Here is a 26,835-nt window from a genome sequence, read left to right on the forward strand (position 1 = left end):
TGAAGTGCGCAATTCACATCTCAGGTTCTTCATGCATACTCACACAAGCTCTCCCCCTATAACATTACCAATGTTCTTTCAGTGCAATATGAAGTGCGCGATTCACATCTCAGGTTCTTCATGCATACTCACACAAGCTCTCTCCCTGTAACATTACGAATGCTCTTTCAGTGCAATATGAAGTGCGCGATTCACATCTCAGGTTCTTCATGCATACTCACACAAGCTCTCTCCCTGTAACATTACGAATGCTCTTTCAGTGCAATATGAAGTGCGCGATTCACATCTCAGGTTCTTCATGCATACTCACACAAGCTCTCTCCCTGTAACATTACCAATGCTCTTTCAGTGCAATATGAAGTGCGCAATTCTCATCTCAGGTTCTTAATGCATACTCACACAAGCTCTCTCCCTGTAACATTACCAATGTTCTTTCAGTGCAATATGAAGTGCGCAATTCACATCTCAGGTTCTTCATGCATACTCACACAAGCTCTCTCCCTGTAACATTACCAATGTTCTTTCAGTGCAATATGAAGTGCGCGATTCACATCTCAGGTTCTTAATGCATACTCACACAAGCTCTCTCCCTGTAACATTACCAATGTTCTTTCAGTGCAATATGAAGTGCGCGATTCACATCTCAGGTTCTTCATGCATACTCACACAAGCTCTCTCCCTGTAACATTACGAATGCTCTTTCAGTGCAATATGAAGTGCGCGATTCACATCTCAGGTTCTTCATGCATACTCACACAAGCTCTCTCCCTGTAACATTACCAATGCTCTTTCAGTGCAATATGAAGTGCGCGATTCACATCTCAGGTTCTTAATGCATACTCACACAAGCTCTCTCCCTGTAACATTACCAATGCTCTTTCAGTGCAATATGAAGTGCGCAATTCTCATCTCAGGTTCTTAATGCATACTCACACAAGCTCTCTCCCTATAACATTACCAATGTTATATGGTGCAATATGAAGTGCGCAATTCTCATCTCAGGTTCTTAATGCATACTCACACAAGCTCTCTCCCTATAACATTACCAATGTTCTTTCAGTGCAATATGAAGTGCGCAATTCACATCTCAGGTTCTTCATGCATACTCACACAAGCTCTTTCCCTATAACATTACCAATGCTCTTTCAGTGCAATATGAAGTGCGCAATTCACATCTCAGGTTCTTCATGCATACTCACACAAGCTCTCTCCCTATAACATTACCAATGTTTCTCAGTGCAATATGAAGTGCGCAATTCACATCTCAGGTTCTTAATGCATACTCACACAAGCGCTCTCCCTATAACATTACCAATGTTTCTCAGTGCAATATGAAGTGCGCAATTCACATCTCAGGTTCTTCATGCATACTCACACAAGCTCTCCCCCTATAACATTACCAATGTTCTTTCAGTGCAATATGAAGTACGCGATTCACATCTCAGGTTCTTCATGCATACTCACACAAGCTCTCTCCCTATAACATTACCAATGTTCTTTCAGTGCAATATGAAGTGCGCAATTCACATCTCAGGTTCTTCATGCATACTCACACAAGCTCTCCCCCTATAACATTACCAATGTTCTTTCAGTGCAATATGAAGTGCGCGATTCACATCTCAGGTTCTTAATGCATACTCACACAAGCTCTCTCCCTGTAACATTACCAATGTTTCTCAGTGCAATATGAAGTGCGCAATTCACATCTCAGGTTCTTCATGCATACTCACACAAGCTCTCTCCCTGTAACATTACGAATGTTCTTTCAGTGCAGTATGAAGTGCGCAATTCTCATCTCAGGTTTTTAATGCATACTCACACAAGCGCTCTCCCTATAACATTACCAATGTTTCTCAGTGCAATATGAAGTGCGCAATTCACATCTCAGGTTCTTAATGCATACTCACACAAGCTCTTTCCCTATAACATTACCAATGTTTTCTCAGTGCAATATGAAGTGCGCAATTCACATCTCAGGTTCTTAATGCATACTCACACAAGCTCCCTCCCTGCAACATTACCAATGTTTTCTCAGTAATATATACAGTATGAGTGGCCGTGTTGTATCCGATATACAAACTCGAGGTGTAGACGAGAGTTTGTATATCGGATACAACACGGACACGAACACTGTAGATTGCTTATCAAACGTCCAGGTTAGTTCCTTTGTATTTCGCTAAAATTTTCAAAATTAAAGTGAATCTGCCCAAGAAAATCCAAGTTAAAGTTTATGCAAATGAACACGATTCTGTATCTGATTTACAGAACTCTTCACGGTCGTGATTTCTGTTGTGTTTTCCTCATGAATTATTAATGAGTTTGATAAGTGCAATATGAAGTGCGCGATTCATGTTTCAGGTTCTCGAGTACAATGGCCTTCCCATACTCTCGTTCGTTGAAACACACAGCAGTAGTATATATAGATTTAGTTAAACAGCCTTATACTTTGCAAACTGTCGTTTATACAATTTAGTTAATAGTAATCGTAGAATGATAAGTTATACACCGTAGTGAAAATAGTAACTTAGTTACTATTTTCACTACGGTGTATAACTTATCATTCTACGATAACTGTTTCATTAGAAACACCGACGCAGTCCACGCTAGTGTTTACTAGCCATCATCTACAAATTTAAATAATAGTTCATCTGCTACTCCTAAGACCATTTGACAACATCTGTAATTCCCATAAACATTTTTGCAAGAGTGATTATAATCAGTATGTCATTCATTTAATCACAAGTTTATTACAAATCATCAGATAAAAATATATACAATCATTACATTATTTGAATTCGATTTTAACTTACTCGATTATTATTCCGGTCAAAGTGGTTGTCAAACTAGCGTTAGTGCCAAGTTTATTCTAGTCTTTGATCTGAGTTAGCGCTTAGAACACCCTTAGGTCATACTGGGGTTGTTAGCATCCGTTCCATGTGTTCGGTGTTATACACCTATATTTCAAAACAAACTTTGTTTGTCGGAGATCTGAAATCTAAAATCTTAGACCGAGTAGAACAATTACGCTTTATTTTCATATCAAGTGTCAAAGAGAACGAAACAAACAATACATATATAGCTCAATGTAGCTCAATTTATTACAATCAAAGTCACATAAATACTTTAAAAAGTTAACATTTTATAGAGAAAGCAAAGCGAGCCATCTTCGATAAAACTACTTTTTACTTATAAATGAATTTTTGTTCACGCGCGCGTGAGGTGATGTTTTTCGTGCTCACGTGACCTCCGGTTTTGATATTTCCCAGTTAACAAAGCATTATTTTCCTCTCAGACGACTCGTCGGGAAACAGTCGAATTTCTTCGCGTTCACGTGATACATTCTCGACCAATAGAAATTGAGGGAAATTGAGCTTTGACACTTTGACACACACATATAACAATGCAAATTGTATTTTATTCACAGCCGAACAACGTAGTTTCCTTTTGGTTTTGAATATGAAGCTTAAACTTTGAGTTAGAAATGTGATTTTTCGTATTGCTACTAAACTACGTTTAGTCTCAGATCGCTCATTTCAGATCTCCGAGCGACAACGTTTTTTGTAATAGGTGTATATAGGTGCATAACTTTATGGATAGTGGAGTTGGAAATAACACAGGGGTATGTTACATGGGTTTACCAAATTACTAAGTTTTTCTAGATTTTACTTATTTAATTTTAACAAGATATTTTTCACTTGTCTAGTTATATCAACCAACATGGTCGCAATAGTCCCCTTCACAGTTCCCTGCGCCATCTTGAAAGGTAGCCGTGCCTTTGCATCGAAGCGAGACGAACGGTGAGCTTGCAATGATAGAGACATGCGAATAATTGTCCAAGGTGTTAAAAAAGGCCTTTATCATTGCAAGTTCACCGTTCGTCTCGCTTCGATGCAAAGGCACGGCCACCTTTCAAGATGGCGCAGGGAACTGTGAAAGGGACTATTATCTTCTGCTATTTCGTTCTCTTCCGCGGAATGATTGCAAACCATCTATATTTTAAATCTAACACTGTGACTCAGTTATTCCAAATGGCATCGGTTCTTAGGTTGAGAATTTTTAGTGTTACTATCAATCATACTGATTCTTTTAGCTTATCTCTAGCTTCACATGTGACTAGCACATGATCATGGAACACTGACAATCTCGTACCCAGAGCCTGCCTTTCTTCTGTCCTGCGGCGAAGAACGAGGCCCGAACGAGGGCTCTGACATAATCCATTTTTTGAGACCAGGATTTCTTGGACTTCCCTTATGAGAGCGCATACGTTAAAAGACTTGCCAAAAATAGAAAAATATGTTCCCGATTTCTAATTCTTATGTTGAGCGGAAGTATACACAGAACTCTGTTTGAAAGCAGGTTTGAAAGCATGATTTTCATTGATTATGTTTCACTTCCGGAAAACTGCGCATGCGCCAAAAAATGGATTATGCCAGAGACCTCGTTCTTTGCAGCAGGCCGAAAGGAACGCAGGCTCTGGGTATTGCAACACTGGTGACGAGATAACCGTACTGCGCATGTCCGAGTCATAATTACGTACGCGTATCAAAAACGGAAGAATGTTAGATTACGTCCCAAGTTTATTGACCGTCTTTTTTTCCAAGTTAAAAATTAAGCGCGTATATTTTCTCTGCGCAAAACGCGCTTTGTTAAAGCTACAATATCTCGAGATGCGGGTCAATTACTCTATATATATATATAGTTTATCTTTTAGAGAAGACATTTGTGTCGATAAACTAATGTATCTTAGATCAAGGGTAGATTTTACATGTCAGAGAATTATCATAGCACATTGTCCGCGTTTGTTTGCCGGTTTGTTTTTTGTTTTGTTTTTTGCGTTTCATTCATACATTTTCATTTCATTGATCTCATTCTCTTGGGAATAATTGCAAGCCACGTGTATAGTCTTTTAGCTGCAAAGGCTAAATCGGTAGAATAGAGTGCACACCATATATCCGTGAAAAAAAAAACTAACAAAATCGTACAACTTGGTGCAAAGTTGTGTAGGTCTATGGTTTATTGAGGTCTACTGTACTTACTAGTTTGTGCAATGTCTTACAAAGTTCTTCACAGATATATGGTACTCGAGTAGAAAATAGGCGAACTTAACTCTAAGTTCAACAAACAATAAAATGATATAAAATAAATAATAGTGAATAATGAGATTATAGATTTCTCTTCTGGCGTACGCACGTAAGATATAGACGTCATCCATGATTCGGCCTTTACAGCAAAGACGTTATTTGTGATCGTTGAATTGTGCGACGAAAGGACATTCGAACCTGCAACAGAATATAGAGAAATCTCAATAAAGAATATATGTAGGAAATCCTCTTTTTGGGCTCCCTTTGGCATTCGCGCAAACCACAGGCAGCCCAGTAACATTTGTTCTGTTCTCATTACGGAACCCAAATGACAAAACAGACTTGAATGAGAAAACGAACTCGACTACTGGAATAATTGAAACGAGAAATTCTTACCTCTTTATTTGAGACATAATTGAATGCAAAGATAAATACTCCCTGTAAATAAAATACAGAAGAAGAAATATATTCAAATGATAACGACTTGCTTTGGCTTACAATAACGATGGTATGATTTGAGAGCAAGCTGGCCATGAACCATAAAATTTTGAGAAAATGTAAAAAAAATATTTTTTAATTAAGTATTTTTATGTTCTACTGACCTGGAGGGAGTTAAAGATTGCGAAAAGATATTGAAAAACAATAGTATCGGAATTGACGCTCATAATACCAAAGAACCAAGTGAGACCCAGCAGTGGAAGCAGAATAGCCACTCCCTTGCATGCTAACCTGAGGGAACAAAGTTGTTACATTACTAAACTATATCTTTCCTTCCCTCCTTCCTTCCTTCCTTCCTTCCTTCCTTCCTTCCTTCCTTCCTATTGCTTGCTTCTTTCCTTTCCACTTCCTTCCTTTTTCCCCACCACCTTTTCATTTGCATACCACCTCTTTCTTCCTTCTTTTACCATGCCTTCCCATTATTCCTCAGCTTTAATGCTTTAATCCTTCCTGACTTCCATCCTTCGTTCGTTCGTTCGTTCCTTTTTTCATTGCTTGCTTCTTTCCTTTCCACTTCCTTCCTTTTTCCCCGCCTCCTTTTCATTTGCATACCATCTCTTTTTTTCTTTTTTTACCACCTCTTCCCATTACTTCTCATTTTTGATGCTCCATTTACCTTAGTTTTCCGTGTTTTTCTGGTCTCAGTGGATCGGCCTGAAGGGTCACCATCACCATTAATACTTTGATTAGAATAACAAAATTCGCCTAAAATCGATATATCAATTGATTAATATACACATTTATCGTTTGAAATATTGAGCAAATATTCGTGTAGTTATAGACCAAGGATTGCAATAAGGAATATATGAATTTATCTTTGGGGTAATCGATACAATATAAACGCTCTAACGTGCTGTGTACAGTCATAAAGCACGCGAGTGATCTGCCAATCCCCAAGTGCTTTATAATTACACACAGCACAGTAAGTAACTTTTTTATTTCTTTTATAAATTAGAAAGCCTTTATTTTGGACAAGTGAAATAAAAAGTGCGAGTGCGTGATTTGTGCTGTCGTAAAGCACGCGCCATCAACCAATCGGTGGGATTTATTTAGTTTAATGCAAGTGTCATTGATTTAGTTTTTTTAACAATTGGTTAGTTTGAGTGATCATCGATCTCCCTTACCAACAAGACCACGATAACAGGAGTTATGAAGGCCCATCGAAAACCCTTCTCTAGCGATAGCCAACACCTGATAAAATAAGAATAATACCATTAGGATATTGACGCTAGCAGCTGTAGAGTATGAGAGAAGCAAGCTTAGGAACACAAGGCGTAGCTGAGTGTATTTCTTGCTTCTCGAGTGCTCTACAACTCCCAAAGTGTTTATATCACAGTACATGACATAAGCAGGCGCTTTGTATTGCTTTTGTCAAATATTTTCGAACGATTTTGAGCGAGCGTGTCTATGTCCTCTGATATGAGCACGGTTGCGTTGCCAGCCAATCAGCGCGCGCGTACTGTTTCAAATATTTCATAAAATCTTATAGAGTAAATCAACTAGTAGACTACTATACAATTCGTGCATTCTGCATGATATTAGCTCCTCTATATTTGGTTTTAATAGAACGGAAAACTATCATAGCTATGACTCCTCGCGCGAAATCTATAATAAGTATCATCTCTTACCCTCTACTTGTGCCATATCCTTCTCGATTCGCGGCAAACGCAATGCCAACGATAACAAAGGGAAAACCTGCGAGAAAAAGTTAAATGAAAAGTGATTAAATGCGGTGTGTGGCTTGCGTATCGTCTTCGATCAATAAATGTAATGATTTCGACACATTTGATATGCCTTTAATCTGCGGACACACGGAGCACCATTGCTCTCAATGTTACAGGCAATTGATAGTTTTCAACCATTCCCAAGAGAATTAAATAACAAAAGACACAGCGGCCATGTTGGAGGATATAACAAAAGAATTCATTGACAATTCTTTTGTTGAGTTCCTCCAACATGGCCGCCGTGAAAACCATCAATAGATGAAGCGAACCATGTCACACGATACCAGTTGTTGCACGCAACGTTACTGGAGTTGAAAACGATCCTACTTCAGTAACACTGCCTGCAATATTGTGGGCAATGTTGCACCGTGTGTCCGCATTTAATTGATGTTTGACGACGCTTGTGTTCGACGACGCACACTTAACATGAATTTTGGCACAGTTGTGGAAAATATGCTTTGGACGGTAATCGATACGGTTTAAAGATTAGCTAAATGCCTTAAGCTCTGGGGTTGGATTCCGGGACCCGGTATCACGTTCAAGTACAGTTTCTTAGGTCTCTCCCTTGATTCAAAGGTTTATCTTCGGTTTTCTTCCCTCCGTAAAACCCAAGTTAATTTAAATCCCAATTCGATCTGTGAATTAGCCGTGCCCTGACATAGGTCAGCCAAGAGGTTGTTTCCGGCAAAGTATCGATAATGTTTTTCGATATATATATATAGGTTTTCTTTAATTTTAAGGCATTACCCCATGCAAATAGAAAATACAGCCTTTCTTTGACGTTCCGTACTTGATACGCGATGACCACCTTTTGATACAAGTGAATTCCTTCAACCAGCATCCACATGAATGCCGCTGTATAGAAGTAGTGCAGGACTATCGCTATTACCATGCAAGCTGCCTGATGACCAAACCAAAACGAAACACGTTTAGTTTGTATTATTTTTGTGATTTCACAAACACCCTAGCACCTTGGATACGCTTGTATTGCATGGATACCACAGCGGGCAGTAGATAGTGTGGTTAGTTGGGCGATGGGCGTGGCAGCCTCATGGCAGCCAAGTGAGAATAGAGGAGGCGAGTCTGTAGGCGCTTATTAGTAGTTGATTCGCTGTACCTTATTCTTAGTAGAAGCGCGCAGTAGATAGTATGGTTAGTTGGGTGATGGGCGTGGCAGCCTTAAGGGTTACTCAAGAAAATGGAGGAGGTGCCAGAGAGATTGTAGTTTTTTTGGTTCTTTTTGGTCTATATAACTAGCTCGATTTGGCCTACCTTATGTTTAATAGCAGTAATACCAGCAAGAAATAAAGCTTGTGAAGCAGCCAACGCGATGCACAAGTGAAGATGGATCAGAAATCGTGTTTCTTTCAGCCTGATATCATGCAAAAGAACAATATTTAATAATTTTTATATATCATTGTTTCTTTACTTGTATGATGACCGAGTTCTTACGAACGAAAAAGCTATTTAAATGACAACACTAATATGGAGAGGAATCTGTTGGATTGTATGATGACCGAGTTCTTACGAACGAAAAAGCCATTTAAATGTCAACACTAACATGGAAAGGAATCTGTTCGATTGCAGCGGCTCATTAGGGAAATCATTTAATAAGCCTGAAGCGAGATGACGTTTTACCACCGTCTCTAGGCCATAATCCTTTTCATATTGCTTTTGTTCTTTAATTATGACTATTGTTCCTGTATTCTCTAAGGAATCAAAAATTTTGATATGAAAGAATTTTAAAAACTATTATGGTATAGAGTCGGGGGTAAAACGTCATCTTGCTTCAGGCTTATTGACCCATCTTTGTAAGAAGAAACCTTTTAAGTGCACCGGCCCAATAGGGGGGAGCCATTTAATTGACCCGTCTTTGTAAGAAGGAACCTTTTAAGCGCACCTGCCCAATAGGGGGGAGCTATTTAATTGTCTCGTCTTTGTAAGAAGGAATCCATTTGTGACCCGGATAAATGGGAACCATTCTATTGGCCTAAATTTGTTAGGAATCCATTTGAGTGCAAGAGACTTTTTAGTGGGGAAGCCATTTTAGTGGCTCTAGAGAAACCATTGGAATTGCTGTAGAAGAGAAGCGCACAGGATTTTGTCAATCGTGAAAGAATTTACCTACCGCATAAGTGGGATGGTTATTATTGTGATAAGCAAACACAGCAGAGATAACGAACAGCCAGATAATGTGATCGCTTGAAGGGCATACTCATGTTCACGTTGTATCTGGAGAAAATCACCAGAAGATAACGAATTAGGCAATAATATAGTCTCTTTCGCAAATACAAATTCTAGCCTATGCAAAAGATCAACCATTACTTCAATTTACTATCAAACTCAAACTTCTATTTTATCGAACCCTGAAACAACCTCTGAACTAGTCTCAAACCAGAAAACATTAAATAACATCGATACCTTGAAACAACCTAATGTAAAAACTCAAGAACGACTTGTCTTAACGCATAGACCGAAAGAATGATAAGTACAGTCACTCGCTGAAGCTTTTCACGATTTTCTTTTAAAATACCTTCAAATTTTATCGATACCTAAAATAGTCTAGGAGGAGGAACCCTGAAAAAATCTTGACGTAGCACGTGTACTACATACTTGGTCTGACAACATAAATAGGTGCACCAATGTCTGTGGAACATTTTTAGATACGATGTACTAAGAAATCGGTGGGACATCGTTATGCTAGGGGCTGAAATGTGAATAGCATTATGGTCCCTCAAAGTTAATGAATTATCTTACAGCTATTTATAACTCACTTTAAACTAGTACAACAGCCCAATAAATAGTCCTAACAAACTCAAAGTTGGCCAAAGTATCACTGACACAAATACCTTTCTAATTACTAATTGTTATTGCAGTCTGCAATTTCCATGGTAACCGTTGCTATGGGCTTTTAATCTGCCTATTTTTAACATAAGATATGGATATTTTTTGATGTAAATACTGTGTTTTTTGGTGATTTCAACTGTTTGTGGATTTATTTCTCAAATTATGGCTAAGTTCAAACGTTATACATCGCAAATTAAGCATATAGTTTCTAGAAATACTCTAATTGTTCCTTAGCAACGGGTAAACTAATCAAGTTACGTTTTGCTTATCTAGCATTTCTGCTCAAAATTACTTTTAAAAAATTAAACAGATGTCCGCCTATGCATTGTGGTTATAACCATTTCATAGTCTTTAATGACTTTCCTACCTATGAAGGTTTGTCTTGATACATAATGCGATGAAATATATTAAGCGCTAACTTTGTTAAGCTGAAAAACAATGTTTATATAATATTACAAAAATTGATCATCTGGAAAGTTTTTTTTAACACGAAAAGAACGTGCATCATCAATTGGACACCTGAAACATTCTTACTATGTTCTGGTTGGATGAGTATTTTTATTCATCTGTAAGTTCATCATCAGTGCTTTCCATTGTTGGATCTGTTGGCTTGTAAGGGTTTTGACAGCTTTCATCACTCATACAAAAACACGCCTCAGTACAAGGCATCTCATTTGCTTTGCATGAACAGGTATCTCTTGTGCAAACAGATTTGTTGCATCTACATGTTGTAAGCTCAAGCAAAGACTGAGGAGCTGGATCTTTTGACATCAACTCTGGTTCCAAATTGCCATCTACCTCTTTCCAGCCATTATTTGCGGAAGGTGATGGTAGCTCTTGCACTGACTGTAATGATCGTTTCCACACGTATGATTGATAGTTAGCTCTCTGAATGTGGTGCCTCAAACTGTTGCTGGTTGGTGGAAGCCTTTCACTGCTCTGGTGTTTTTGGCAGAACATCCAGTATCGCACCTCATCAGCCATTGTTCCTGCTTTCTTGGATGTTGTGTACATCGAGCAAATAAAGCTCTCACAACTTTGGATAGTGCGATTTGAGGGTGGAATGATGGTGCCAAGGTTTCCAACATGATCTTGAGAGTTGTCATCTTTAAGAAAAGCCTTCCACGCTTTCTTCTTCCCAACTTGAAACAAACCACTAGTTGAGTCACAGCCAGTAAGTGCATGGAAACCTGGGAGGGCAGAACAAACACTTTCACGAAGCTTCACTGCAATGGCATGGACTGGAAGAAAACGCACCTTGTCCTTCATACCAGTCTTGAACCATAGTTCCTGGCACTGCATGTTGTGAAAAAAATGGATGGATAAAACAGCAGCATCAGTATGGTGACTGAATCACAATTCGTGCTGTGCTGGTTGAAGCATGGTAGGCATGGAGAATCGTTCCGGTGTCTGTCTCCTCGTGGTCAGACTTCAGCTCATCCAAATTATGACTTCTTCCGTTAGAGATCATTACTGCAATGGTTGGGTCATTAAAGCCCCCTCCAATTATCAGCTCCTGGTCACGTCGTAGCTTGCGCTTAGCCATTTCACACCACTCCTTGCACAAAAAGGAAGAAAGATTGACTTTATTCTTTCTGTTGCTGATGAACTTTTGCCACTGTTTTGGTACTGGCGTGTTTCTAGTTGTAATCTTTATCTCAAGGGCACTGCTTGACCCTCGCCTTAGCCTTTCACTTTCTTTAATTGATTGTGGAATATCATAACGGTCAAACACCACATCCACTCTCTTACAGAGCCCCTGTCGTCAAGGTGTGGTCAGGAACCTGAAACACAAAATTATCCAAAAAAATACATCAGCCAGATAACTACTGACGTGGTATAACTGATCGTATATATCTGATCAAATGTGTACAATTTATGCTAACCCGAAATGATTTTCAGCAAGGTCTCCAAATGTGTGTGCACCTCCGGACCTAAGCATTTGGATTACTGCCATGCCATCCAAGATAAATGCAGTTGAGATATCAGCTTGAGGAAGACTTCCCTCTGGCGGATGCACACTTTCTATCTCGGACATTAGAACGCTTTTGGTTGTCTTTCTTAGTGTTCCATCTCCATGTGCTAATGAAAAAGGCACTGTTGAAAGCTCATAACTCAAAACCTCTTTAAGGTCTATGTCTCGAGATTTTGCTGCAATCAAAAGTCTTCCGAACAAATTACGATCAGCAGAAATTGTGATGATCTTCTCGTCAGAGCACTTGATGTGAGCAGTTTTTGACAGAGAGGCAAACGTTTTTATGTTTGCATTTTTCATTTTGTTCCAGAAAGACACTTCACCGCTGTCAAGACGTTCACTTACAAATGACTTTGCTTGCTCTTTGCCATCTTCAAACAACTTAAGTAGTCTGTCAGCTGCATCAGCAGGCATCACTACGCCAGTAGCAATGTTTTGTAATGGAATGAGGTCAGGATCATCACTCGTCTCAAAAGGATTTGACATACTTGTACTTATTGTATTCAACAACTTTCTGACATCTTCCTCATCTCTTTTGACCCTCTTGGAACCAGCCTCTTTGTGATGTCCAATCCTGTCGCAGTCATCCAGGTTGCAAAGTCGTTTTGTTGCAGATGTTATTGCAGCTCTCTGATGACTTGTAAGGAACCATCTTTCTAATGCTGATGCATTCTGTGTCAAGCCTACAATGCCTCCTCCAGTCTTACTGTCCAAATTGATCGTTTGCTCTAAGGCCATATCTGTCCACACTTGACTGAATGGGAGCTGTGACCTGCTCACTGGGTGATTTCCATTTAAAAACTCGTTGTGGACTTCTGGGGCACTTGAAGGTAACAAGTGCATATCTGCAACATAAACTGGTAGCCACCTACAATAAAAAAGAAAAGTGATATAACATGCACTCGTGGAAGAAAATTAGCTGTCTGTAAAAAGGCCTTACCTGGAGTAGTTAACACGGTCCATGGAAAAGAAATATGGTATCATTTCTGACACAGAGTTAAGGTGGAGCTCCCAACATCCATCCCTTTCCGCTCTAATGAAGCGTAACAGCAGCAAAACAATGTCGATGTACATGCTCCAGAACTTGAACAGCTTAGACTTTTCACAGGCTTGCTTGCAAAACCTTTCGAAGAGAGGCATAACATCAGAGAGATTGTTACAGAGCTGATTGAAAGAAGTTGCCAGTGAGCTATCATCTGTGGCAATAGAACTTTGACAGCTGTTAACCAATGCAATGCATCGACCCTCTGTGAATGGTGGTAGATCTGTATCTGTATCAACTTGGTTGGCTTTCATCCATACCCCAAATGCTTGCCACTGGAGTCTTAGCAGTGCCTCTACAACTAACTTGTGAGCACGCACCCCTCTATTGTAGGACTTTCCGTTAAGCAATGCCGCTGCACTATTGCTTCCATAAATACCTGTGGTTTAATAGTTTATAGCTATTATAAATTTATATTTCATAGTTTTTAGATATCTATATATGTATTTATAAAATAACTGTTATGAATGTCGCGTTCTGATTGGTTTGGAGCGCGTGCTTTATGAGAACACATTGCACGCGTGCGCACTTTCCATTGCCTCATTCCTAAAGTAATGTATTTTACAAAAGAAATAAAAAACTTGCTCACTGTGCTGTGTGGAGTTATAAAGCACTTGGGGATTGGCAGAACAGTCGAAAAGTGTCGAGAAGCACTACGCTACACATCTCCTAACACTTCTCTCGTGTTCTGCCAACCCCCGCGTGCTTTATAACTGCACACTGCACGCGCGTGCATTTTCCATTTCTTCATTACATATTATTAAGTGTATAAAAGTCACTTACTTACCAGACTCTATCAATAAATCTCCAAGGCCACTTTCCTGATATATCTTCCCAATGTCAGCTAGAAAATTGAGTGCAATATGAAAGCCTCCAAGTTGGATCACTGTGTTTAAGAACTCTTCAGGTTTTCGCCACTGTATCTCCTTAGCCTTTATATAAATTGCAAGATCAAAAGTAATAACACTATGCTTTTGACTCAAAGCCTCCATCATTGCTTGGACATTCTTCATGACAGTGTATATGGTGGTATAATCTGTAGCAGATCCGTTGATCATTGGACAATAGCCAATAGATGTTAATGGTGGCGACTAGTTTGAGATCTTTGCGTTGAACCACTCCAGCTTGGTATGGACTGAGTAGGATGTGGCGTGGGTGAGGTATTTAAGTCTACACTGAACAACTTGTTAGTGCACATACATGCCAGAAACCAGCCAATGTCCTTCCGTTGAGCTGAGGAACCAACAGGGCTTGTTGAATGAAACCACTCCTTCTGTATAATACCCTTGTAAAAGTTTACTGTAGGTCGTCTGCCAGATGCACTGAATTCTTTGAGATTCGATGCTGCTGCTGGGGTGCTCAGTGATCGCCTCTTCTCTTTCTGGTTAGAATGTACTACTGGTTTTGGCTTTGGTCCATACTGCTGTCTCTGATAGAGGACTAGAGTAGTGGCATGGGTGGTTTGCTTGCCATCCAGGGTCTCTTCGTTAAGATCATTGTTATCGCCTGCTGCTTGAACAAACACACCAGGTGTTATGTTCGATGGAATAACAGCACCTAGATTCTCTGTTTGAGCGATAATTTCTAGGGCCAAACTAGTATCTACTACTTCGATGTCGTCATAGGAACAACTGTGACCAAATCTGTTAAGCATTCTGATAAGCTGCTTGGATCCTGTCATGTGGCGAACTGACATTGCAAAGCCAATGCGTGTAAGGGGTTTTGATTTGACCATGCGTTGTGGCATAAACCATATCTTGTGCAATTGCTAGTATGCGTCTTTCATCTGATGAATTGCAGAGAACGGGATCTACTGGATCTTGATTTGATATCAGTATAAAAAGAAATCTGTAAATATCTGCTGGTAAAAGAGCTTTTGCATTACAAGGGGTCAATTCCTCGACATTAACAGGCTGTATATGCATGCTTTTGCTTTGATTTCTGATACTTTTTCTCACAAAATGGGCAGCGTGGTATATCAGAGATCTTGCATCATAGTCGTTATTTGGCATTTTGTCAGTTTTAGGAATATGTGTCTGTCCTGTACTTGAACTTTTTGCAGCAGCATTTATGATATCTTTTAAAGATATAGTACTCGAGTACGCGAGCTCTGGCTTTGAAGGGTCAGGTAGTTTATGAAAGGTGATTTGTTCCCTGAAACTTTGTTGGAGCCTTCGTTTCAATCTCTCTGTTGTATAACTTTGTGCAGTGGTACTACCTAGACTCTGTAGAATTTCTTGATAGGATTCCAAAAGATTTTTCATATCCAGTGCTTTTCCTGATTCTATTTCAGACGTGATGTTCTCTGCAAGTTGTTTGTAGGCTTTCGTATAAACATCTTCCTCAACTTTTGAGTCAATGTAACTTAAATTAGATTTACTTACATACTGTGACCTACAATTTTTGTGGTACAAATCAATACCATTCATATTAATCAACAGGTTTTCATCATTTCTAGCCTTTGCTGCATCCTCTATTGCCTTGCAAGAGTCGAATGTTGTGACGCTCAACAGCTTTACACAGCCCTTGTTTTTTTTCATCTGACAGAACATGCAAAGTGACCAATCAATTGGTTTTACTTGTGATCTTGCACTTATATTTCTCGATTCTGTATCATCTTTAATTTCATTTTCACTTGAGCACTGCTTGACAAACCCAAGGTTTCTTTTGCTTGTGTAACTTTGATAACATGTCCCATGCCATTTGATGTTTAGTGTGGATAAATCATCGCTATCCCAGTTAATCCTTTCGTAAGTGGCATCTTGCCGTATAAAAGCAGCTTCTTTGAATGCTTCCAGTCCAGTTACAGAAGAACTTCGAAGGTTTTCACCAAGATAAGTTCCTTGACAGAAGATGCACTTACTGAAATCTCTTTGCTTCGATTTCTTTTTTGGAGGTACAAGTCTTATTGCATTCTCGTCGTAAGCTTCATCCATTATTAAGTTTTTTGAACTATATATGAACCAAAAAATTTTATTAGGCAAAAGATTCTTTCCTTGTAACTGCTACAATTTGTAACTGTTAAAAAATGTTAAGGTAAAGCAATTTTTGGAAAGACTTACCCTTTTCATTCTGCAAAATCCAATGGTGGTTCTAGAAGCACTGGCAGTACCAATTGCATTATGGGAATACCAAATGGATCATGGGAAATGTTTATTTATTCAGGGGGCTCACTTCTTTAGTCAAAAATAATGGAAAAAAATTATATATTTTATACAAAGTTTAATGTAATTTCGAAAATGTAAAAATAATTAAAAATTAACGCTTAAATTGAATAAAAAGAGCCTGCTATGTTTCAATGGTTTTGTATTGCAAAATTTCAATAGTTGATATGGTAATTCATAGTCAAAAGCTTTTCTGCAATTGGTTCTAAGATGTTGCCAACATAGTCAGACTCCACATAGCTACCTCCACAATGCATTGACAGACAGCTGTTTAATTTTTTAAAAGTAATTTTAAACAGAAATGCTAGATAAGCAAAACGTAACTTGATTAGTTTACCCGTTGCTAAGGAACAATTAGAGTATTTCTAGAAACTATATGCTTAATTTGCGATGTATAACGTTTGAACTTAGCCATAATTTGAGAAATAAATCCACAAACAGTTGAAATCACCAAAAAAACACAGTATTTACATCAAAAAATATCCATATTTTATGTTAAAAATATGCATATTAAAAGCCCATAGCAACGGTTACCATGGAAATTGCAGACTGCAATAACAATTAGTAATTAGAAAGGTATTTGTGTCAGTGATACTTTGGCCAACTTTGAGTTTGTTAGGACTATTTGTTGGGCTGTTGTACTAGTTTAAAGTGAGTTATAAATAGCTGTAAGGTAATTCATTAACTTTGAGAGACCATAATGCTATTCACATTTCAGCCCCTAGCATAATGATGTCCCACCGATTTCTTAGTACATCGTATCTAAAAATGTTCCACAGACATTGGTACAACTATTTATGTTGTCAGACCAAGTATGTAGTACATGTGCTACGTTTGGCATTTTCTAGGCCTCTTTTGAGAATCTCCTCCTAGTCTAAAACAACCAAATTCAAAGATTGAATTGGAATTTAGCGTATTATGCTTTGTGAAGGAAGGAAAGCCTGAGAACCAGGACAAAAACACTCGAATTAAGAGAGAGACCAAAGATTGAATTTGAATTTCGAGTATCATGCTTTGCGGAGGAAGGAAAATACCAGGAGAACACATTCGAGGGTCCTGAGAGACCTAACAATTTGTACTCACATGTGATGCTGAGTCCAGGAATCAAATTCGATACCCCAGAGGTGAGAGGCAAGTCCAATGCCGTTACACAACCATTGACCTTTCCCAAATGATAAATGAAACACAGATATTGTATACTCACCTCGAAGTCTGTTATTTGCATTAGAACAGCGAAACTGGTGAGGTGATTGGTGCGGCACGTAAAGTAGTCCGTACTGTTCTGGAAACTGTCAGTAGACAGACCCGCTGTTGACCACGCCCCTCCAAATGTTAAGCTAACGATTGAAAATGTAGGCCATTTGAATGTATCCCACAATGCTTTGTTTTCTGCTTTTGACGTCAAACTTATTTCTTTTACATTAAATTTATTCTTCTCACGTGAAATTTATTATTCTTACGTCAACTTTATTCTTACATCCAACTTATTCTTTTTGCGTCGAATTCATTCTTCTCACGTCAAATTTATTCTTTTCAATTTCATTGCAAAACAAAATTCAAAATGATAAATTTGACGTCAAAAATAAGGCATTGTGGGATTTATTTTTAAAATGTCTGTAGACCTTTCTTGGTTTCTCTTGAGTGACTACAAAACAATTGTTTCAAGTCGAGGTTGGATTTGATAAAGTACAGTACATGTATGAACACATCAAGTCCGACCTCGATTTGACATTGTTTCGTGGTCACTCAAGCCTATCCAGGAGAGATCTATTGAAAGGTAGTTTTTCAATGTATTATCTAATTTTTGTTGTTATTAATCTTACCTGGGGCTTTCCTTCCAGTATACACATTCAGGGTTTGTGCGGGCTTGTAAAGCGGGCTGAAAAAATATCAAGACATACGAAAAAGCGTCAAAACACGATAACCTTCTGAAAACCGCATTTTCTTTTTTACACAAGTTTATTCTCGTACTAATACTTTGCGCGGGCTGAAAAAATATCAAGCCATAGGAAAAAGCGTAAGCAAGATAACCTTCTGATAACAACATTTTCATTTTACACAAATTCATTCTTGCACTAATGTCCCCATTTTCTGTCCAGTGGATTAAACTATGGACCTCTTCCACCCTTCGCTGAAGGTGGTGCCTAAGATACAATCAATAGACATCGTTTGCGGTTTCACATACACCTATTTCAGAAATCGTTGTCGCACCAAAAGCCTCAAGCAACAAGCCAAGACCGCAGAGAACGCCGGTACTTTTAGCTGTAATTAGTTTATTCATGGTGCATTTTCATTTATTGACTTCACAAATTGCTCCAAGCAAGGCTGCTTGAGATAATTAGCCACTCGTTGGCTTGTTACTTGAAGCTCTTGGTGCGACAACGATTTTCGAAATAGGTGTATATGTCAGAATCTTTACCAGATGAATAATGAAAGCTTTCAACCGAAAATGGAAGATAGAGCATGATGAAGAACAGTGTTTGCTCGTCCTTGTAGGTTCGATTAACGAAGCTTATTCTCTTGATCCACAGACATTCCTTACCTGTTCTATCATCTTTTTTAATCGTATTGTTCCATTGATCTGTTTAATAAGTTTCCCATCTTGTAGTGACACGATCGATACTACAGGTGATACTACCGATGACAAGTTCGTATTGAAACTGTTGACACAAGACAGAACTAGTTAGAATTAATACAATAGGAGCGCATCCATAATGAAAGCACAAACCATAATAATAATTCAAAATCAATTAATGATAGTAGCTGTAGTAGTGGTGTATATATGTAATAATGATGATGTTAAACAGTACATAGACCCCGCACTCTAACGTGTATGTCGCTTCTTTTGAATATAACGCACGCGATAATACACTCAAACACTAGGAAACTAACTATTATAAAACGATGCTAAATTACTTTTACATGCGCGTGGGGACGCCAACTTCACAAATTTGCAAGATGTGATCCTATTGGAGGGCGCACATGTGTAGAACAATAGAAAACAATGACCTTTCCCCAGCCCCGCCCCTAAACCTAACCAATCACAGGGGGCGTTGCAAATTCGTGAAGCCTTATCCGGGGGGTTCTGTTTCAGAGAACTTTTTCCCAAGATGGTATCTTTTTCGTCCCCTAAAACAGAACCATAATGCAATGCAATGCCAACTCGATCGGCCCAGTTTTTTCCACAACCTCGGAATGGCTTATAGATTATCAAATTGTCGAGCTCTCCTTCGGCTGAATTACGCGTCTTGCATGTCTAATCGAATAATGACCGTGATATATTATAATGGGCCATAGAGTAATCAACCAATCAGGAGTAGAGCAAAATGCAAATTTATTGCGTCACTACTGATCCACGCATGCGCAATTGAATTATTCATTAAATATTTAATTAATAATTTAATTATTTCCCATCAATATCCACTAATTTCCTACCTTGGTTTTTGACCCTGATTCATTATCGCTGGGAATATATCATTAATAGTCTTGTAAAGTATCGCAGCAATACTGGAAGGTCTTGGCGCTATTCCTTGGACGTTGCTATCAAAGATCATAGACGAGTCTGTAGTGTTGGAATTGAAATGTAGCGATAGTGCTTCATCACTTGAAATATTTGCAGCGATATCTGATCGAAAAATAGAAAACATCGGTGGTTTGCAGTCGAAATATGATTTATCTATTTTAAATCAATCATGCATTGGTCAGTCTCCTTAGTCAGAAACCCATGTCAAGGGCTCAGAGTAGAAACGTTTGTACTTGCGCGCGCATCCTATTACGCGTTACGATGCGAGCGCAACGATTGAGCGCGTTATTTTGGGGAATTCCGCTAGATAATTATTACAGAGAGCAGCATAAAGCACTACACATGCCTTCAAATCCTTGGTGTGTTCAATCATTTGGTGCTGCGTACATCGCATTTGTGTACAAAAGACTTGGGAGTTATCCGCTAGATCCGAGAGGCATGAGGGATTTACGCGTACACTAACGTTTCTCCACCGAGCCCTGTGCTTGCCGATAATTTTGGACATTAGGCTATTTAGAAGTTAATTTTCTGGGACGGACGAAAACTGGAAAAATTGAAACAAAACCTCATCTTGCATCCGACTATGAGTCAGCCGCCTACGCAGACGTTCATGGGTTCGTCACGCAACGTTCCTGGTAATAGAAATCTTGCGTGACGACGTGACCACCCTAAAAAAGTCTGCGAGGAAGGCTGATCATGAGCTGCGCTTACCTATATTTAGTGTTTGGAAGCTGTAGTTTGTTTTATTTGTGAGAGATAGTGAGCGCAGAGTCAGCACAGAGATTTCTTGCACCATTTCGACAAGGTACTGAATCTTTAAACAAAAAAAATCACTTGGGTTACAAGTAAAAGATGATAATTCCAGTAATAAAAGCAATATTTCATGGACTCGAAAGAGTTCTACGGGTTACTTTAGTAAGGCGGTTAGAAGTTTAGGTAATAAATATAGAAGTATAAGAGGAAGAAGGAACTCTACGAACCTTTGGGGTTTCCTTCCAAAGATCTTTGAAGTTATCACCAACTATTCTGCTTAAACTTCCCATGAAGGATTCTTGTAGCCGCTGAAAAATATAACGAATACTTGATTACTTATCCTAATGTGTAATTTCATGGAGCATTGTGACATGACATTCGTCCCTCTAAAGGGATTCACAGTGAATCATTCAGAGTTTAGGTTTTTAAAAATCAACGCAAATTTTATAAATTGATATTTTTTTACGAGTAAGGTGTCGAACAGAGCTGCAACAAAAAAATTTATAGCAAAGTTTTTTTATACATAAATGTAGAAAGTTTTTGAGTCCCGCCAATCTCGTACCCAGGAAAGCGTTTTAGTCTTCTGGCCTGCGGCGAAGAACGAGGGCTCTGGCATAATCCATCTTTTGACACCAGGATTTCTTGGACTTCCGGTATAAGAGCGCATACGTTAAAAGACTTGCTAAAAATAAAAAAATTTTCCCCCACTTTTAATTCTTATTTCGATCGAAAGTAAACCCAGAACTCTGTTTGAAAGCAGGTTTGAAAGCATGATTTTCATTGATTATATTTCACTTCCGGAAAACTGCGCATGCGCCAAAAAAATGGATTATGCCAGAGCCCTCGTTCTTTGCCGCAGGCCAAAAGAAATGCAGGCTCTTGGTACGAGATTGGAGTCCCGCCCATTCCTTTTTATTTGCGTCTGCGCCCTTCTCGTTTGGCGGAAACCAAAAGGAACACGGAATCGAAAAAAACAATTATTTTTTTCCATATCACGTAAATAAAGATAATGCACAGTTATTTAGCCTTGCTTAATTACTTTACTCGTATTTCCAAGTACATGAAATCTTCTTTAAAGCGGGATTAAGTCCTTTATAGATTAATTCCGGAAAAGCGAATGGTTTTCAAATCAAAGCTGACTGTTATTTGATTACCAACCTTGAAAACATCGAAGCTCTCGTAAATTTCCGGTCGTCCAAATACGCTCATGATTTCTTTAATTATCTTGAGTATTTGATCGATATCAAAACAATCATCCAGTTCCTTTAACATTCGCCGTAGAGCAGCTTTGCTGTCTTCTGTTTCGTTGTTTTTTGTATAGATTTTTCCAGTCTGTCGACATAGGTGAATTAAAACACGTATTGTACCGTGTCTGCCTCCTGCCATTATTTACGTTGCCAAGACAACCATGCTGCCATCACAACAACATACAGCCCTGTTGTGCACCTCCTCGTGTCTAGTCGTCGATGTCGAGTCCTGTCGTGCATCTACTCGTGTCTAGTCGTCGTGTCGTCGTAAGATGTCGAGTCCTGTCGTGCATTTACTCGTGTCTAGTCGTCGTGTCTAGTCGTCGTGTTGTCGTAAGATGTCGAGTCCTGTCGTGCATTTACTCGTGTCTAGTCGTCGTGTTGTCGTAAGATGTCGAGTCCTGTCGTGCATTTACTCGTGTCTAGTCATCGACTGTCGTTGTTCGTTATTTAATTTTATTCATACACTGAATTAAAAATAATCAAAACTTACTTTGTAAGTCATGCTTTTCTCCCGGTTGACGTAAACCCCTCCATTCACGATCTAATGATATCAAAAGTAACGAAAAAGGACACAAGTTTTAGCAAAAAAATCCTATGACAATCCACCACACATGCGAGACCCAGACCAGGCTGATAATAAGATAATAATCTTTACTCTTACCTTATTGTTTGAGCACTGTGCGTAAGGAAGAGTGCTGTTTTTCCACACTAAATCACAATAGACAGATAAGAAGTTATCGTTAATGCGTACATGATATTTGAAATCAAACCACTTAGCTCGTCCGCCCATGCATTAATTCATTATTGTAGAAATACTAAATAAAGGGCTTTTTAATGTCTATTACCTTAATCGCCGTGTATATCTGACCCAATGTATTTATCGTATCTTTCATCTTGTTAGGGGTTTTAAGGTTGCGCGTGGGAGTGTACACCTCTATCTTTACTTTGGCGTAATGTTTTCCCATTTTAGAGCACGTTTGATTTTATTGAGAATAACATTCTGTGTTTGAGTTCCGTGAAACAATTACTAAATAACGCCAAATATAGCGCCTAAAAATATTTAGTTATCATGTATTTAGTTGTAAAATAGACAAAACATATTTGTTTTTTCCAAGGATATATGGCGCGCGTGCACTCTATTCATGCGGTGTCTTCTCATCAAATAAATGGTATTTCTAGGGAATGACACGTGTTCTGAAATTGGAAAACATTACGCCCAAGGTAAAAAGGCCTTTTCAAGCTGCGCAAATCGCCGCATATACAGGAAGATAAATATAGCTAATGCATGGTTAATTGGACCTTGAGTAGTCGCGGTAAAATCCAGAGACCCCTTGTAGCTTTCTGAATAGTCCTACTGCAGCTCGATTTAGAAGACAAAACAGTAGAATTTTATCCTAATAAGAATCGATATTAATTGCACTATCCTTCGTATTGAGCTGCACTTGGACTAGACCCTCTAGTTAAGACAATGCTGTTTTATCTAGGCTTTCATTAATCAACAGATCTTTTAGGCAATTGTTTTTTCCACAAGCAACTATTTGCACAGTAGCTATTTTAAAGAGTATACTACAAGGATTGCGAGGCAATTTTTTATTTTTATTTTCACAGGACAGTAAACAATTTAAAGCATGATTTATAACCAATTTTCCGCGATCAGAGTTTTAACTTATGAGATATTTAAGCACAAATTTGTTGAGATGTGGGCCATAGCAACGGTAACTAAGGGGAGTCGGAACCATGAATAGGTATTAGATATGTCAACTCGTGGTACTCACCAATACTATACACAGCAATTCCTCTTTCATTATTATTACCAACTCGAAAACAAAGTGATTGATTGGACTGCTCGCAGCTAGTCGCATTCACTTCGAAGCAAGATCGTTCGTTTCGGTTTGAGGCTTTGACAGGTTCATTTCCTCCAAAGCAAACAGCTGCAAATATCAAAATACCTTTAAGTTCATTGAAGAAAGTTATAGATAACTATATAGAATCTTATATAGGAAAGAGAGCAAGATCGCGCGCATTTTTTCTTTTTTCTTTTTTTTTTTTTTGCGCGCGAAAGTTTACACAAAATCAATAGGATCATATATCATGGGGAATAGTTAAGTCGCAAAGACAGAAAAATACATTAGACGTTCTCGCATGTACTGTTCTTGTCAAACAATACTAGATGGAAACGTAAACTTATATAGAGGAGATCGTGGGTTTTTTTCATTCTCTTGAGAATTGTTTCTTTGTTGTCTAGTAACCCTTGAAAACATACATACATAGACCTCCTCGGCTCGGGCTTAATGTAATGATTTCCCATTTCAGGCCACGTGTCATTCCCTAGAGTATCATTTCTATGTTTAACGGTTGCGCGTGAGAAGACACATGAATATGGATACAACTCAAACAAAGAATCTTATTCTCAAGAGAATGACACGTGGCCTGAAATTGGAAAGCATTTTAGTCGTAAAAACTAAAATCAGGTCTCGTCCATATGAGGCTCGTTGTCATGACGAAATGAAAATAAAGTACAGCTAGAATATATACTTACAGTAAAACTGAAGAGCAAAATACTTGTAATCCAGATTCAATGCCTTGGTCGCACATCGGCAAACCAATTCATATATCTGAGACTGCCATCCTCCAAAGCTTGCATTGATCAGCGGTGTGTCACGAAATAGTTCTTCGTATCCTAGTGCTTGTTCGTAAGTTGATTCCAGGCTGCCTGAGATATTATAGCAGCCTTGCCATGTAAAGTATAGGTCACAGGGCTCTAGAATCAATTTAAGGACCTAATCATTGATATGCGCTGAATAATCTAATCATATGTTGCGAAATTCAAAAAACATCGCTTTTGGCCGAGTGTGTTGCAAACGTCAAGAGACCTGGGCATCATAGGGGAAAAATAGACTCGGTTTCATGTTATGTCGTTGTCCTGGTTACCGACGTTTCCTCTTGAGCTAAATTATTATTCGTGCACTTATATGGCGCCCTTGTCATAATTTATAAAATGAAGGAAAATTAATGAAAAATAAATAAATAAAATAAAAAATATGAAGATGAAAAAAGAAAAACAGCATAATGTGCGTAAAAATGTACAGGAAAAATAATGGAAATATAAAAAAAACTTTGTAAAAATTCTGTAGCACCTGTTTTGATCGATTTTTAAAATAGCAAGAATATCAGCAGCAAAAAAAAAAAAGAGTTAACTAACCAACAAAAGGAAGGAAGGAACGAGTGAACGAATAAAACATAAAGAATAAAGAATAAAAGAATGTCGAGGGGATAAAAGGGCGGAAGAAGAAGAAAATATGAATAGGAAATGAGGAAGAAAGTACGAAGGAGAAAAAAGAAAAGAACAGCGCAAGCACTGAATTTATAGACGATGTACTAAAAGAAGTAAAGAACTTACGAACCTAGAATCCGAAACACTAAAAGCCGGTCCGACTTGGTAAATTATGATTATTAACACTGAGACTATACCTAGTAAACAAGACGATTATGATATACGATTCTCTTTCTCTCTTATCTACAAATAGGAATAAATGATATCAAGGAAACAGATACCATAGCTATAGTTGTAAAGTTTTTATTCCAATCGGAACAAATCGAGACATGTTGAGTAGAGCACAGCTAGGAACTTTTTGGGAGATGTTCTTAAATCTTGAGATATGTATTCTGCGGTAGTTTCAACGGACCTCCTAGAGTATTTATAGAAACGTCTAAAAGATGAGTAAGCCGATTCAACTGTGTGTAGTTCTCATGATCATTCAATATTATTAAGATTATTAGAGATATAGAATTTCAATGTGAGGACGTTTTGTATATCTTATTTTAGAGAAAACATTAAAGAAATATGAGTAAGGCTGTAGTCCACATTGATCAAGATTATTAAGAATACTTGTTGTTATCTTAATTTGAGGATCGATGTCTAGTTTTATTCAAGTCATTCTATAGAAAGCATTAATTTAAAGAAATATGAGTAAGTCTGTAGTCCACATTGATCAAGATTATTAAGAATACTTGTTGTTATCTTAATTTGAGGATCGATGTCTAATTTTATTCTAGTCATTCTATAGATTGCATTAAAGAAATATGAGTAAGCTTTGTTGTCCACATTGATCAAGATTAATAAGAAGATTATGATTTTTTTTTCTCTATTTCTTTTATTTTTTATTTTATTCTATTTTATTTCATTTTTTATTAAGAGTAAGTCTGTAATCCACATACCATATAATTTTAATTTTTCTGCTTTTATTCATGTAATTTCATAGGAAGCGAGAGCATAAAAGGGTTGATGAATCTGTTTTCTATTAAGATCATTAAGAGTACCATAAAATTTTAATGTGACAATGTCTGGTATTTGGAACAGTAAAGAGTCTTAAAAATGGCGACGAGATTCTTTTTAGGTCGAGTTAAAATTTAATGAATTACTAGGCTATTGCATTCAATCACTTGTGCTCTGGATGAAAAAGAAATGACATGAATCATTTGAATAGATCGCTTGATTATTATTATTATATTTGAATATTTGTACGTATGTATAAAGGTGAAATCGTTGATAAAACACAAACTATATTTCTTATTCTTCTATATACGCACATATTCTAATTCTCATTCTTATTCTCATTCTAATTCTTATTCTTTTTCTCATTCTCATTCTTATTCTCATTCTCATTCTTTTTCTCATTCTCATTGTTATTCTCATTCTCATTCTCATTCTTATTCTCATTCTTATTCAATGTTTTCGTTCGCTTGTTCTTGTTCTCATTCTCATTCTCATTCTCATGCATGCATTCTCGTTGTTATTCAATTTTTTTTCGTTCACTCATTCGTATTATCATTCTCATTCTTATTCTTTTACAATTTATTCTTCCACTCACTTCTTTGGGAATATACTCTGCAAATGTTACTTTTTGATCTTTGTCCTCTTTCTGGCTAAAGAATGTTTACTGTTAAGTAAGGAAGTTCGTAAGGAAGTTCGTCTTTT

The 26,835-nt window shown here is 37.9% G+C and overlaps 2 protein-coding genes and 1 pseudogene across 4 annotated transcripts in view; all 3 read right to left on the reverse strand.

The window, feature by feature from the left end:
* Positions 1 to 2,727: 2,727 nt before the first annotated feature.
* The window catches only part of LOC116305319 (adhesion G protein-coupled receptor D1), a 43,159-nt gene continuing 19,051 nt past the window's right edge, over positions 2,728 to 26,835 (reverse strand). For all 3 annotated transcript variants that reach the window (XM_031715217.2, XM_031715210.2, XM_031715227.2), the window contains 20 exons: positions 24,397 to 24,618; positions 23,633 to 23,788; positions 22,519 to 22,565; positions 22,348 to 22,398; positions 21,766 to 21,939; positions 20,835 to 20,915; positions 20,566 to 20,668; positions 19,767 to 19,956; positions 18,874 to 18,991; positions 18,155 to 18,210; positions 17,536 to 17,668; positions 9,432 to 9,535; positions 8,576 to 8,675; positions 8,051 to 8,204; positions 7,208 to 7,274; positions 6,704 to 6,770; positions 6,196 to 6,284; positions 5,684 to 5,810; positions 5,478 to 5,519; positions 2,728 to 5,279 (listed from right to left, as the gene is read on the reverse strand). In XM_031715217.2, the coding sequence (XP_031571077.1) occupies positions 5,223 to 5,279; positions 5,478 to 5,519; positions 5,684 to 5,810; positions 6,196 to 6,284; positions 6,704 to 6,770; positions 7,208 to 7,274; positions 8,051 to 8,204; positions 8,576 to 8,675; positions 9,432 to 9,535; positions 17,536 to 17,668; positions 18,155 to 18,210; positions 18,874 to 18,991; positions 19,767 to 19,956; positions 20,566 to 20,668; positions 20,835 to 20,915; positions 21,766 to 21,939; positions 22,348 to 22,398; positions 22,519 to 22,565; positions 23,633 to 23,788; positions 24,397 to 24,618 (2,138 nt within the window). In that variant the 3' untranslated portion in view covers positions 2,728 to 5,222. The remainder of the gene's footprint in view (positions 5,280 to 5,477; positions 5,520 to 5,683; positions 5,811 to 6,195; positions 6,285 to 6,703; positions 6,771 to 7,207; positions 7,275 to 8,050; positions 8,205 to 8,575; positions 8,676 to 9,431; positions 9,536 to 17,535; positions 17,669 to 18,154; positions 18,211 to 18,873; positions 18,992 to 19,766; positions 19,957 to 20,565; positions 20,669 to 20,834; positions 20,916 to 21,765; positions 21,940 to 22,347; positions 22,399 to 22,518; positions 22,566 to 23,632; positions 23,789 to 24,396; positions 24,619 to 26,835) is intronic.
* LOC116305346 (uncharacterized) lies at positions 10,676 to 11,795 on the reverse strand. Its single transcript, XM_031715243.2, has one exon. It carries the CDS (start codon positions 11,450 to 11,452, stop codon positions 10,709 to 10,711), a length of 744 nt encoding a protein of 247 aa, XP_031571103.1. The 5' UTR covers positions 11,453 to 11,795; the 3' UTR covers positions 10,676 to 10,708.
* On the reverse strand, positions 14,171 to 15,200 carry LOC116305356 (uncharacterized; annotated as a pseudogene).

The sequence above is a fragment of the Actinia tenebrosa genome, unplaced genomic scaffold (genome assembly GCF_029948245.1).
Source record: "Actinia tenebrosa isolate PJP-AT-01 unplaced genomic scaffold, QUT_ActTen_1.0 PGA_scaffold2__45_contigs__length_23673736, whole genome shotgun sequence".
In the NCBI taxonomy this organism is placed as follows: Eukaryota; Metazoa; Cnidaria; class Anthozoa; order Actiniaria; family Actiniidae; genus Actinia; species Actinia tenebrosa.

Coding starts and splice junctions, on each gene's coding strand:
- LOC116305346 (XM_031715243.2), bottom strand. CDS start 11,452: ATGCAGTGCCAGGAACTATGGTTCAAGACTGGTATGAAGGACAAGGTG.